Consider the following 13970-nt stretch of genomic DNA (forward strand, 5'->3'; position numbering starts at 1 on the left):
ATAAGCGACTTGTTCAGTATTTAGAACGTTTCCGGCCTAATCGAAGCCAACTGAGAATAAATTGACATTGTAACCGGATTCATTTCAGTGGCATTTAAATATCTCTTTAACCTTTTTGACATCGCTTACAATTTGCGTATCTTTTCATAGGTGATTGCAATATTGTTTCATAATGAGGATAACGCTTTATTAATTTCGAATCGAACTCAAATGTCAACAGAATATATTCGTCATGCGTATTTATCCCTAGTATTCACGATTGTCGTCAGTCATTACCTTGAACATTACTTTCTAAAACTGTTGACACGCTTGAGATTCCAAGTTTCTAAAGGACACTTCGTTCTTAGTTTCACCATCGTTAAAAATAAGTTAGTGACCTGCCTCCAAACTAAACAATGAACTGAGACGGCAATAATGAAAAATCAGTATTGATGACGTAATTTAGATCAGGTTTGCTTACGACGTATTATAATCGTGAAAAGGAGAACAAAACCGTTTATTTTTAAAACACTATCCTAGTTTCGTGTTCTAGTAATACAATTACATATTATTAACAGATGGCTTGGAACATAGCGCCTAACATGCGGGTGAAGTTTATTTACAACGGAGGAAAAATTGGCGCGTCTCCAAACGAACTAAAACGCTGTCTGCGCGATATCTTATATTGTAATCAAGAAAGCGATAATATAACTGCATATAATCATTGATCGCTATCAACGCGACGCTATTCATCACTTCACAGTACCGCAAGTAATTTACTGAAACCGATAGAATTGGCCGACATACCTAAGCTGAGATTGGAAAAGTTAACAGTCAACCGGATCGACACACTTCTTTCTTACACTTAAGACCTAATTTATGTAAGGCACTTGACGTAGAGGAAACGGATGAACGCACATGGAAACTAGATGAGGTTGGCAACGGATCGCCGTTTCATCAAATACTGGTTATTGATAGCTACTAGCGTTTTTTGCGACAAATGCTTAAGTGGTCTTGGGAACTGACACTTTATATGATAGTATTCATATATATATAGCTGACCCGGTTCGTACAGCCAACAGTAGATGAATTAAATTCAGCAAAACTCAAAAATTAGCTTAAAGCAAATGTCAGAATACCTGTTGTATTGTTGCGAAAATGTCGAAGCACATTACAAGTTGTTTACAATTCGAGTTTATTTTGTGAAGTTTTCCGATATTCTAATTTCTATTTGGGACAAAGACCAATCCAACAAAATATATAAAAATCGGTCTAGCCGTTCCGGAGTTACAAATGGTGTAACCAATTTTGTTTTATACATATAGATTAGCGTTGACCAAGTGAACTAGTGTCAGAATGAGTCAGAATCGTAATCGAATGTGATCGGATACGCTGATATGAAAATCTAGTAATATTTCACTAGTATTGTTAGTAAAGCAATCACAGTAAAAAGTTACGGCGGTAATAAAACACTGTATAAGAAAAACTCTTGGCAATTTGTTGTTACCTACTTATTTGTATTGATTAAACTGTAGATACTTTTTACTTATTATTTAAAAACTCTATTATTACTTAAATGTAAAGCTCCGACGTAAACAATTTTATCGGTAAAATTAATAACAGGTTTTTTTAACACCTATTATTTCAAAAATAATTCTGTACGTCCTATATCGATCAACGTTAAGCAATACTAGCGTATAACATTTGGTGCATTCTTTACAGGTCACCGTGAAACAACATCAGAGATATAACCAATGACCTACCTGTGTAAACTGCGATGATATTTTAGTATGATCCTCTTGATATGCTTTACGGGCCTTTCGTCTTTCAGACATTAAAGTGTTCAAGCGGTCCAAAGCTTTGGACTCGAGAGCTTCAGCGTTTGTCTTTATCATGCGGCTGGTGTTCTCCCATTCTTCAGTCATGGTGCGCCAAGCGGACGCTATGACGGATCCTGTTTGATGAAAATTATATCTTGTTAAGTGAATACTTTGACAAAAACATCTATATAATATTTATTGATGGGCCGAGTTATACCACTTATAGAAACATTGTACTAATAAATTGGATAACTTCTTTGTGAATTTTAGTATGTACATTTAATTAAATTTATACATCTGATGTTTTTTTTTACATTCATTTCGCCCGATTTTATGCTCGAAACTTCCACTATAGCAATAGAAACCACTGCCAACATTTAAATGGAACTTTTAAATGAAAATTAATCCTATCTTATAAGTCAAAGAATGACAGCATTTTTTAGTCCACAATAGTCGCGGTAGTTTAGTGGTTACAGCTAGGTCTCGCCTGTGTCCAATAAAGGCAAAAACAGAAAAGCCTATGGCTGGAAAAACAGACCGAAAGCTGTTTTAGGGGCAAGTAAAAGGGTAAACATCAAAGCCTCTGTTTAGGAATTATTGTCGATACTTACCGTTCAGTTCTTCGCATTTATCCATCTTTTGTCCTTGTGCCGCCGCGGCCGACAGCGCGAGCGCATACTCCCTATCGCTTTTCATTTTAGCTTGAAGGCTTCGTTTCATGGTCTCCATCAAACGCAACTCAGCATCCTGCCGGGCCAGCAACGCCTCATGGGCGACTCTCCCCGTTCCACTAGACGTATAACCCATTGTAAACAAAACTTTACACTATGCACCAACACGACATTGTAACGGCAATGTAAACACAGCACTATTCACATTTCCAATATCAACACTGCTAATATTTTATTATTATGTCCCACAACTTTAAAATATAGTCGTATGTAAAAATAAAAAAAAATAAAAGCACGGTTGCTGCGCGTTTAAAAACGTTAAATTAAACAAGACACGTCCAATCAATGTGAGTGCGCGGCGTGAATGCCACAGACTACTTTTTAGTTATTAATTACGGAGTTTAGAACGGTCAGACTTCAGATTACTCGAACTCTAGGCACTGAGAATATTAAGTATGACACGCCTGTCAATAATCTAGCTTCTGTCAAGTCAAGTGTCAGTTGCACCATGCGACATGCGTATAAATAATTTATTATATACTCCATACTCTTACTCCATAGTCCGTATAATAGATGTTTGTTTCAGTGAAAATTATGTAACACAGATGATGCTTTTATTTTAATTTTCTTTGATGGTATTTAAGAATTAAAAGATCATAAATCCCGCATCAGTAATTTGATGATAACCTTTTTTAAGGATCGATAAAAGGTTATTCAAAATACGAAGTTAATATTATTTATGTTTTAATATTTATAAACAAAGTTTTTTCATAATTATAAAAATAAATAAACTGCAACTGATTTTCTATAGTCTCATGTTAGAAAGTACGTCTTATTTAAAAAATATTTTGTAGTATTATACTGCAGTGTAATTTATCAAGAGAAAAGTATGTTCCCCTACAGCATAAATCAACTGAATAATCGTGGCTTAGAAAATCATATGAAAGGAAATGTTTATATTCTAGTAATACTAAAGTTGCTAAATAAGTATATTTTTTTCGGTTTATAAGATAGTCCATTGGCGTTCTGTACTCTGTGTTTCATTTATATTCTGCAGTCTGCACTCTGCATCCTGCGGCAAATTTGTTAACTGTTTAATCAATGGCAACATTGGCCCCAGCCTTGTAATATGGCCGCTACAGGTTAGTTCTATTAATTTTGTCACTTGAAAAATAGTAAATTATTGCTGTAGATTTATTGCATTTTTCAATTTTTCTGCATGATTTTAGTTAATTAATATGCAATTAGTATAAAAAAGTCATTGAGCTTGGTAAGAAAAATATGTTACAATGCTAACGTGTCATTATTCTCCTTTGCTGCAGTCGTTTTGATTTACCGCGTGGCCAAATTTTATACCTTGTATTTTTATAAACTTATTTGTATTTAATTGTAAGGTTATATGTAGCTTAAGTTTTACAAGCTAGTTTCACTACTTGAAATTTATAACCTTGACGTTCATATTAAGCTTACGAAGTCCAAAATTGGAGTAGGTCGTTTGCTTGTAATGCGTCATCATTATCGACTTATGTGTTAAATAACATCCAAGTTTAAGCATCCTATGAATTGCTGTCTCTTTCAGGCAAGAAGACCAAAAAGCAAAAATGGGTCAAAGCAAATATCACAGACATTATTGCAGAGCCCACTACAATCGCTACTGCAAACACCTGGGCCGATCCAGATGAAGAAAGTAAGTCATTTATACCTTCTGCTGTTTACCCTAATTTAATTCATAACCCTATGATGAAACTTGGGAAATGGCAAGCCAATGATAATCTCGTACATGGGGTGTACATGCTGAGTGTTTATCACTTCTTCCACCCCGGGAAGGTCTGAGTAAAGGTCCTGTGTTTTAACTACATTCTAGCCGGATGCTTCCATTATAAGGAAGGTGGGGAAACCAGAAATTACAGTTTTGTATTTAGCCTATGATTCCCAAGAAGTTGGTTGTGGAAGAGGTGCAGATACTATAATTGTTGGAATTTCCCATGACCAGCCATTTTAGCATGATCTACGAGATGACATAAGTCATAACTCAATTCAGACTAGTCTTTCATTGGCTTGCTCCCTGCAGAACCTGAGGGTTACACAGTTGTCTTTATTTGATTTGTTTAACAATATAATACAAACATTGAAAATACATATTAGCTTTTATCTTCTCAATATATTTCACAAGATTAAAATACAATAATGCATAATTTGTTTCAAAGCTGTTAAGCTGTTTAATTTTGTGAACTACTAGTTCCAAAAATACCATGTCCAGCTTATTCATGGTATTTTTCCAATGCTTTAACTACTTTTTTAATTTGGTATTGTACCATTATATTCAAAAGATTTTATTTTAATTATATATTCAATGTGTAATTATGTTGTATTGAACTGTAATTCACAATTAGTGGTCAATTGCATGTGTCACAGCTAGTTATGGGCACTCGGGATCCCGGACCACTCGCCCGGTGGTGTTGCCGTCCGCGTCCCGAGCCGCGCGTGGAGGGCTCTCTGTGGACGACGAGAGCATCCCCAAACGTCCACCATACATTGCACATATATCCAACCTTCCATATGATGTTGATGACAGTGCTATATCTGACCTGTTTGAGGGCCTTAAGGTATTGTAAATATGTAATTGTAATTATTAACTGATAAAAGTATCTTTAACATAATATATCAGCCAAAGACTGGCCTGCTCTCAAAACAATAGAATAAAATCAAGGTTGAATCTTTCTGATGTCACCAAATAGTTTTCATAATCAGCCTAATGCCTAACATAAGTATGGTGTTAGACCTCAAGTACTACATATTTGATATACCAAGTCTATATAGTCAATCCAATGATGTATGTTATTGCCCCACATATTGCAATGTAGCAAAATTTTGATCCAAACTCATAATTACTTCAAACAACTGCAATGCAGATAGGATTCAACTTGAGTCAATGTTATAGCTAGAAATAATTGCAACTATTGAGCCACAATGGGGCATAATACAAATATGTTTATATTCTTGATAAATTCATAGTTTGTGCCTTCCTACTTATTACGATTATTGTTTTCTTCGGAATCAATTTTAGTATATTTGGGTTATACACATTGTGCACTATCACATATACATTTTCAATATAATTTTTTTCACAGATATCCAACCTGAGACTTCCAAGGGAAGGAGACCGACTCAAAGGATTTGGTTATGTAGACTTTGAAGACAGGGAGAGTCTTGTCAGTGCTATGAACATTCCTGACCTTGTAAGAATATTTTATGTTTAATGAAATTGTTTTTGGACCATTAATTTCTTCAAAGGTCAAGTGTTCAATCTTCATGCAAACTCATTATATTTCTTTAAACCTTTTATAAATAAAACTTAATTTAAAGATTTAAAAAAATTTAAGAGAAGATAGATTTAATTGGGATATACTAATGGCTTAAATACAAATAATTGGTCAACCAAGTTGTAGATATATATTTTTTATAATACAGTAAAAATCTGTTATAACGACATCGAAGGGAATACTCATGTTTGGTCGTAAAAACCGATAGTCGTATCAGCCGATGACGTTGTTATTAAGTACCTAATACAATAGAATTCCGGTACCTTTGATTTTGGTCAATATAAACGGTTTTGACAGTAGTAATGTTAATTTCTCATATAAATTATATCTATACAGACAATAGGAGGAAGGAGAATCAGAATAGAGGTGTACACGAAAGAAAATGATCGTCGCGGGATGGGACGCAGTGGCATGGGCCGCTCGGATAGAGACAGGTATTTGATTTTTTTAATAATTTTAAACTATTAGTTACTTTACACATGACTTGTGATTATTCTATGATTAAGTTACTTAAATTTCCGCCATTGTAAGTCTTAGAGCCCGTTCAAGGTGGAGGATTTTATTATTCTTTGGTGATTACGTCAACAGTAATTATTTACTTTTTTACACATTACCCACACATTGTCTATGCTTGAAAACGAAATGCATTTTCGAGGATTATGTACATTAATACGTTTATGTACTATTACTTTTGAGAGCTTTGCTTAGTTAGGCTGACAAGCTTATGGACAAATACTTGAACAGCCCCTTAGGAATAAAAGCATATTATCATCAATCAACACCAGTTTCCAACGAAATTAAACCAAGACAGTAAAAGATAATATTCGCAAAGACATTTACAAAAATTCTACATCATTGTTGATGCAATTAATCCTGACCTGTGTCATGGACTTACCATGTAAAATATATATGTATATATTTAATTATGATTTTTTTAATAAATGTTTGTTATTTACCACTTATTTTACTCTCTTTCTTTCTTCATTTTTAAAACCATGTTGTATACAAATAACTCTCGATGACACTTTATTTTTCATACTGTCAGAAGCCTTTTATGTCTTATCGAACTCTAATAAACACGTTCATAAAATTTGTTGCAATGTACAATCGAAATGTAATTTTAGTAAATCTTGAATTGGAGAACTTAATACATTGTTCATTTAATAGGGACTACGACCCAGAGCGTACAATGGGTGACTGGAGATCAGGTCCTCGGGCAGCGCCTGAGACTAATCGCGCTAGACCTCCTGCCGAAAATAGGGACCGAGACAGAGATCGCGACAGGGACCGTGAACGTGAACGTGATTGTGAGTAAAAATTTTTAGCTTGTTAGCTTATATCTTGGAAGACCTAGGTAATTGGCTTATGTAAAAGTTTAAAAGAAAAAATTCTGAAATTTTAAAAATTAACTTTAAAAAATACTGAATTAAATGTTTTTATTTTTAAACAATCGTCACTATGATGAACAATAGTGTTAGTGATATTGAGTGAGCTATAATGTCACACTTGGGACATACATACAGAGTACAATAATGAAAAAAAAAGTTACTCTCTATGTCTCGGGAAGGTCTGAGTAAAGGTCGATGCTCTGTAGTCATTATTGGACCCTCTAGCCGGGGGCGTTGTCTATAACAATGGCAGGGAAACCAGAAAAATCAATCAAAGTGTTAGTCGAGGTCAGATGCAGCTCTATGATTGTTGGAAATTTCCTGTAACCGGCAGTTTTAGTTCAATCTGTGACACGGTTATGCCGTAACTCAATTCAGACTAGTCTATGGCTCGCTCGATATTTACAGACACTCCCTGAGTGACCTAACACAAATTACTTACATAATGTTAATCTGGAAACTTCTTCAAAGGATATAAACGCAAACCGTCTCGCTATTCACGATCTAAAAACCTTCGAGTAATTTAAATGATGTAAATATATCAATATATATATTTAAATAGGTTAAATTACATACTAAGTTTTGTATGTTACTTTAATAGTATCTCATTTATTTTAATCACAGCAAGCGTGGACAACAAGCCAGGTGCTTGGCGTGACGCAGAAAGACCCGCCGAGCCGCCACGCGCGCCCTACGGCGGACGAGATTCGTACGGCCGTGAAAGATATGGGGATAGGTATTTATATAAATCTTATTTATAAACATACAGACAAAGTTAATTATTAGCTATCCGGTACGTTTATAAGGGGATAGTGAAGATTATGCTCAATGATTTGTATCCTTTAATTTGCTAGTAGTCAAAATAATTATTAAAAAATAATATTTGTCCAAAAAGTATGTATTGGGGTAGCTTTAAAAACATAAAGTTGGTTACTTAAAATGTTATAATTTATAAGGGAACGAGGTTTCGGGCGTGAAGAAGGCGGTCGCGAAAGGAGTGGCTACGGAGGCAGAGATGGATTCAGAGCTGCCGAGAGGGATGGTGGATTTAGGTATATAGAATTTTTCAGTTTTCCGTACTTATTCATATTATATGTAATTTTGTCGTGAAATCGGCGCAATGAAAAGGCGTAACTTAATTGAGTTTATAGTATATTTTTACTTGATTAATAAGTTCCGCTGATTCGTGTAACCGAACCAATTTGATAGTTTATGTATTTCATGAAGTCAACTCAAGGTTCTTTCAAAAGTGATAAACATTTTTTGTGATTTATAAGCTCTATAACTACTGAACCGAATTTAAAATTCTTTCACTTTCTACATTATCAGCTAGTAACGTAGGCTAATGTAACATCATGTTGCGATCAATAAATGTTGCAAAAACGGAAAGAAATTAATATTTCTTTGAAATTTTGAATTTTTTTTGAAGAACTGAAATGCTCCCAAAAGAATTATCTTTTTGCATTTCAGTTTTTCAGATGAACATGTTTCTGATCTATCTCATTTAAATAAATTTGTAAGCACACTATACAAGAATTTCAGTTGATGGACTGCAATTGTTGTAAGGTATACTTATCTCTGTGCAATAGCAAAGTGGGGTTCATAAGACACCATATTGTGTTGTATACACAATATTGGTCGCTATTAACCTACATTTACATGTGTTATTTTTTACTGATCTAATTCTTTGAAAATTTACTATGTTATGTTTAGACACTTTATCAGTGTTATTTTTAATTAAATTCACTTTTATATTTATGAGATTTTAAAATTAGTGTAATATTTACTGTCGTGACAGCAGAGGATTCGGTAGCAGAGGCTTTGGTGACCGTGACAGGGATCCCCCTAGAGAAGGTAAATTAATAATTAATAACCAATTCAGATTATTAATAAGCGACTTCAAAATTGTTATTTTTTAATTCTGTTAATTAGTTTTATGAAAAATGAATATTCATAAATTTAAAAACTCTAAAACTCGTCTCTAGGCAAGATGGCGTCGTATCTGTCCCTGTGACTCAAACTCAAAATAACTTTATTCATATAGGTAACCAAGTACACTTATGAACGTCGACAGAAAAGATGTTAAATTGATTCTAAATTTAAATTTACTACCAATTCGCAAGTCAAGGGCGTAGAACTGGCAAGAAACTCTCTGCCACTCCAATAAGTATATAATATTATGTCTTTAAATCATTAACCTAATCTAGCTAACCGCTCCTTTGATAGGGCCGTATTACCCGGACGTCATAGATGTGACTTCCGGTGAAACTTATTTACAGTATATACAAGTTTTTAAAACTAAACTAATAAACTTATTATATAAAAAATAACTTAAATTATTTTTTACAGATTCCAAGCCCCGTGAGCGTCCCAAACTAAACCTGCTCCCACGTTCAGTGCCTCGTGACCCTGAAGTTCCAACGAAACCTGCAGATGGAGCTCCCATTGAAGAAAAGTCGGGGCCACCTAAACCTGTGGCCGCTGAGAAAGTCTTTGGTGGGGCCAAGCCCGTTGATACGGCTGCTAAGTGAGTCAAAACAATATATTTATAATTCCATTTTTTTTCATCTCAACGCACTCCAACCAGTCTTGATCAGATTCCTGAATTGTTGTGATATTTAAAAACGTTTTTTATGTATTAACTATTTGTTAGCGATGTTATCTTTACCGTGAATGTTAAATGCCCATACAGATATGTCAACCGTGATTCGAACGCACGATGGATTGACATTATGTATTTTTGTATGGCAGTTAATGTATGAAAAAAGGCCCATTTATTTGATATTTTTTATTGTGACTTTAATTACAAAGGTAAATTTTTGTCTGAATATTTTTTAACATACATTGTAGTTGTAAAGTTGATGCGGTTATAAGATTCTTCTTTGAATTCCATAGGTTAAAGAAAGTAGTAAATTCAGGTTATTAATTTTAACACGTATTCATTCGCACAGGAAACAAGAATTACAGCCATTTTGACTGTAATTATTGTAAGATTACATCTTTGTGCCATAGTAAAGTGGTCAATTAGACACCGGGTTGCGTTTCATATGCAACTCGGTCGCAATATACCAACAGCTACTCATTTATAACACAAAAAGTTATATGCACTCACAGCATAATAGTAATATTTTTTTATAAGTTTTAATAGTTTCATACAAAGATATTTACTTAAATTTATATTATTTTTGTTTGTACACATAGGTATTAATCTAAAATTTGAGATGTTTGCAATAATATTTGTATTGTGTCATTGGATATAAAACAATTACATATATTAAAACAGGGAGCGCGAAATAGAGGAGCGCTTACGGAAGCAGGAAGAAGAAGCTCGTCGCGGTACTGATGAAAAGGAGCGTTGGGGACGAAGGGTTAGTTAAATTATTTTATAAATATTAATTATATTACAAATGCTATATTTTTTTGGATTCTATAATTGGAATGTCATCGATGTCAAAATTAAGTCTTATTGGCGTCCCTAAAAATTAAATTAAATCTCTGAAAACATTTACTAACAGATTTCGATTAGATATTGTTTTGACCTTGCAATGTCATTTGTTCCATAAAACTATATAATGGTTTAATTATTTACAAATTCTTATATTTAATTAAACAGTTTTATTTATGTACATCTCTTCATTTTTTTTTTATTCTAATATTATATATTTCCATATTATTTCAGAACGATCAATCTGGCGATAGACGCCCTGGTGCAAGACGTGGTAAGAATTTATTTTATAAACTAAATTAGGATTAAAACACCTCGTTTTATAGGGAGAGGTCGTGCGTCTAATCATGGTACACCACTAGATGATGCTTTAGTTTGGTTCTATGGTGACAGCGAACATAATAATATTGTCATGTCTTAAACCCAAATATGGGTTATTGATGTGTCAGGCACAGAAGACGTGTCTATTTATAAGATATACAATTTTAAAAACGAATGCATACTTAGATTATTTATGTATTATAAATAATACTACCGTAAAAATATTTATAAAAATTAAATGTAAATTGATATAACTATTAAAACACAAAAAATCTCATATCTAATCATTAAATATGTGTTATATTGTGGTTAATGCCGGAGATTTCTGGGATTGATACACGGCGAAACAATAATTGTTTTACAAATAATATCCCATGGTACATGGTTTTGGTATTTCAAGCAATAATTTATCTCTCTAAGAAACATTATTTTTTTCATATGTGTTTGTGTAACGTATTTGAAGTCGCTTTTTAATTACATACTTTTATCTCTAATATTTAAAATATTTCCTACAGATGACCGCAGAGAGAACCGTAGTTACAACAGAGGTCGCGAGGTTTCAAAAGAGAAAGAGTCGCGCGACTCTCGGCCGCGAGATAACCGCGACTCGGAGAAGGACAGGGAGGATGGAGGCGACCGCTCCCGGGAGAGGGCCGATCACGACTAGTAAGATTTTTTTTCTCTATACCCAGCTATTATGAGAGGCCCCCTTTTTTAACCTTTTAAACAGTGTAGGCACTGCGTATCTGTAAAATAGCCATTATAAAAATTAACCGTCGCCGCCTATCTATCTATCTGCAATCCTTTGTTTTCGCAGATTTTTATGAGATCAAAGTATAAGTTAAAGGCGTAAATTTTTTGTATAAATAATCATTCTAGACTAGTGTATAGTTTTATTTTGGTAATGATTATGTGAATATGTAATTTAAAATGTAATGGTCTGAGACAATCATGGTTTACTTAATTTTATTGAAATAGTTTTGATAGTAAATGCTAAGATATATATTTCATGGGTAAAAGATTAGTTTTAAACATTGTTAAATTCACAAAATCGGTTAATTCGTGTTTTAGACATAAGTAGAATATATATGTAATATTGGCAAATCTAATAAACATTATAACTAATTTGACTATGATGTAATTAATAAATGAAAATGGCAACCGATACCAGCGCCTTTGCTCCGACATATAATAGTTTGTAAATGTTAACAGTTATACACAAAAGGTAATTAAACCAATTATTTTCTTTAACAGCAAAAATGGCGAAGAGGTAGACAATCAAGAACGTCGCGAGCCTTCGGGCGAGAGAGATGAATCCCGGGAAAGGAACGGACGTACCTCTCGCTCCAGGGACCGACGGGAACCCGAAGACAAACCACTGCCCAAAATGAAGGAACAGGAGAAACCGGTATGTTAATAATTAATTATTATTTGTAAAATTAGCTTAGGGAGCGTTCAAGTATTACATCACATAATTTTTGGAGGTTATTGACACCCCCCCCCCCCCCCCATGTGACGCGCCGTAACGTTTTTCTGTACCCAAGTAGGTATAGTAAAACGTTTCGTGACCACCTTTATATCTAACAGTCACCATTATGTGGTGTAAAGTAAAAAATAATAACGAAAATAATTTAATAATAACGCATAATTCAATCCCCACCCCGCATCGTAACGTGTTACAAAAGGACCCCTCCCCCCAAATTCGTTACGTAGTACTTGAACGCTCCCTTATTCAAATGTTGAAAGAATCAGAAAAATGTCTTATTTCGACAATAAAACAGAAAATAATGGTTTTGCTCCGAATTGTCTCGTATTAAAGCGTAATATAAATTGTTGGTCGTACTAACTTAATTTAATAATTTACCTTTTTGTTTCAGAACTTCATTGCATCTAACAAATTTAGTTTCCTAGAAGACGCGGACGACGCCGGGTCCGATTAATAGTGTTGACTTGAGTGCTAGTGTAAACTTGTGACTCGACTGTAAATTAAACGAGTGTACATTAGGCTAAATGCACACTGCGCTTCGAGGCCTGCCCCAGCCCTTACTGTACTACGCTTTACTATTGTATTATTTTATTGTATTGCAATGCAAAATAAAGCATTAGTTACGGTCAAACATTTATTTAATATAAATGAAGAATTAATATACAATTCCATACAATCATTCATTGTTTGTCATCCATTGTAGCGATAATATCGCTTTATTACCACGTCGTTATCATTTCGAGGTTAGTAGTGAGTTGTATAATAACGGCTGGGGCGCCGCGAATATTGATGTAAATTTTCTATGGGTTTGTTACATTTATAATGCTGTGTAAACGGTTACCTGATAACTGATGGAGTTTAATTCTAAAGATTACCAGAATCGGTGCTCTTTTATCCCGTTCTGTATTTCTCCAGAGGTGTTAACATTTTGCTGCAATGCCGATAGATCTTTTTGTTCTTTTAGATTTGTCTATACTATATTTAGTCGATTTAGAGATATTATTAGAATGTTAATTGTATTATTTATCTTTACACATTTGGAATCAAATGCATTTTGGCGTAATATTGGTTGCCATATTATTTTTGATGCATTCGCAGGATTCATTTAAAAAACCTCCACATTATTTTAAGGTCTTGTCACAATATATCATTGTATGATAATTATTTTACCTAAAACATCGTCAGAATTTGGTACATAATGTCTTATGTGAATTATAAATAAATTACTCTTTTTCAGTTTGGTATTTTATTTTATCTTGACGTCAAGATATCTACTCATCTACACTAATATTATAAAACTGAAGAGTTTGTATGCTCAAATTTCAGGAACTAGTTAGAATCAAAATAATTTTTCTGACGAATTATCAAGGAAGGCTATATAGATAATAATCAATGTATTAAACTTTAATGCATGAAAAATGTTGCAAAATCGGGAGAAATTTCTATTTTTAAAACTTCCATTGCGTGCGCAGCGCAAACATAAGTTTCACTTACGCAAACAAGTAATGATGGAATTGTACTTGCGCATATAAATTTT

The 13970-nt window shown here is 33.7% G+C and overlaps 2 protein-coding genes across 4 annotated transcripts in view; one reads left to right on the plus strand and one right to left on the minus strand.

Moving 5' to 3' along the window:
• LOC125049341 (tyrosine-protein kinase Fer) overlaps nt 1-2848 on the minus strand; it is a 34982-nt gene extending 32134 nt beyond the window's left edge. For both annotated transcript variants that reach the window (XM_047648511.1, XM_047648510.1), the window contains exons 1-2: nt 2411-2848; nt 1743-1933 (exon numbers count right to left, since the gene is read on the minus strand). In XM_047648511.1, the coding sequence (XP_047504467.1) occupies nt 1743-1933; nt 2411-2606 (387 nt within the window). In that variant the 5' untranslated portion in view covers nt 2607-2848. The remainder of the gene's footprint in view (nt 1-1742; nt 1934-2410) is intronic.
• Nucleotides 2849-3487: 639 nt separating this feature from the next.
• Nucleotides 3488-13669, plus strand: LOC125049372 (eukaryotic translation initiation factor 4B). Of its 2 annotated transcripts, none has more exons than XM_047648593.1 (15): nt 3488-3612; nt 4050-4157; nt 4877-5076; nt 5602-5709; nt 6130-6227; nt 6961-7100; nt 7806-7917; nt 8138-8233; nt 8971-9035; nt 9531-9708; nt 10465-10549; nt 10861-10900; nt 11463-11613; nt 12202-12355; nt 12825-13669. In XM_047648593.1, the coding sequence occupies exons 1-15, from the start codon at nt 3600-3602 to the stop codon at nt 12885-12887; spliced, it is 1611 nt and encodes a 536-aa protein (XP_047504549.1). In that variant the 5' UTR covers nt 3488-3599; the 3' UTR covers nt 12888-13669. The 2 variants fall into 2 exon arrangements, with proteins under 2 accessions (XP_047504549.1, XP_047504550.1); XM_047648594.1 differs by having other exon boundaries at nt 4886-5076.
• The last annotated feature ends 301 nt before the right edge of the window (nt 13670-13970 follow it).

This window comes from Pieris napi, chromosome 5 (genome assembly GCF_905475465.1).
Source record: "Pieris napi chromosome 5, ilPieNapi1.2, whole genome shotgun sequence".
Lineage (NCBI taxonomy): Eukaryota > Metazoa > Arthropoda > Insecta > Lepidoptera > Pieridae > Pieris > Pieris napi.

Excerpts from the sequence above, each read along its gene's own strand:
- LOC125049372 (XM_047648593.1), top strand. Across the intron at positions 7,101-7,805 it reads CCGTGAACGTGAACGTGATT|CAAGCGTGGACAACAAGCCA; the intron begins GTGAGTAAAAAT and ends TTTTAATCACAG. Across the intron at positions 12,356-12,824 it reads TGAAGGAACAGGAGAAACCG|AACTTCATTGCATCTAACAA; the intron begins GTATGTTAATAA and ends TTTTTGTTTCAG.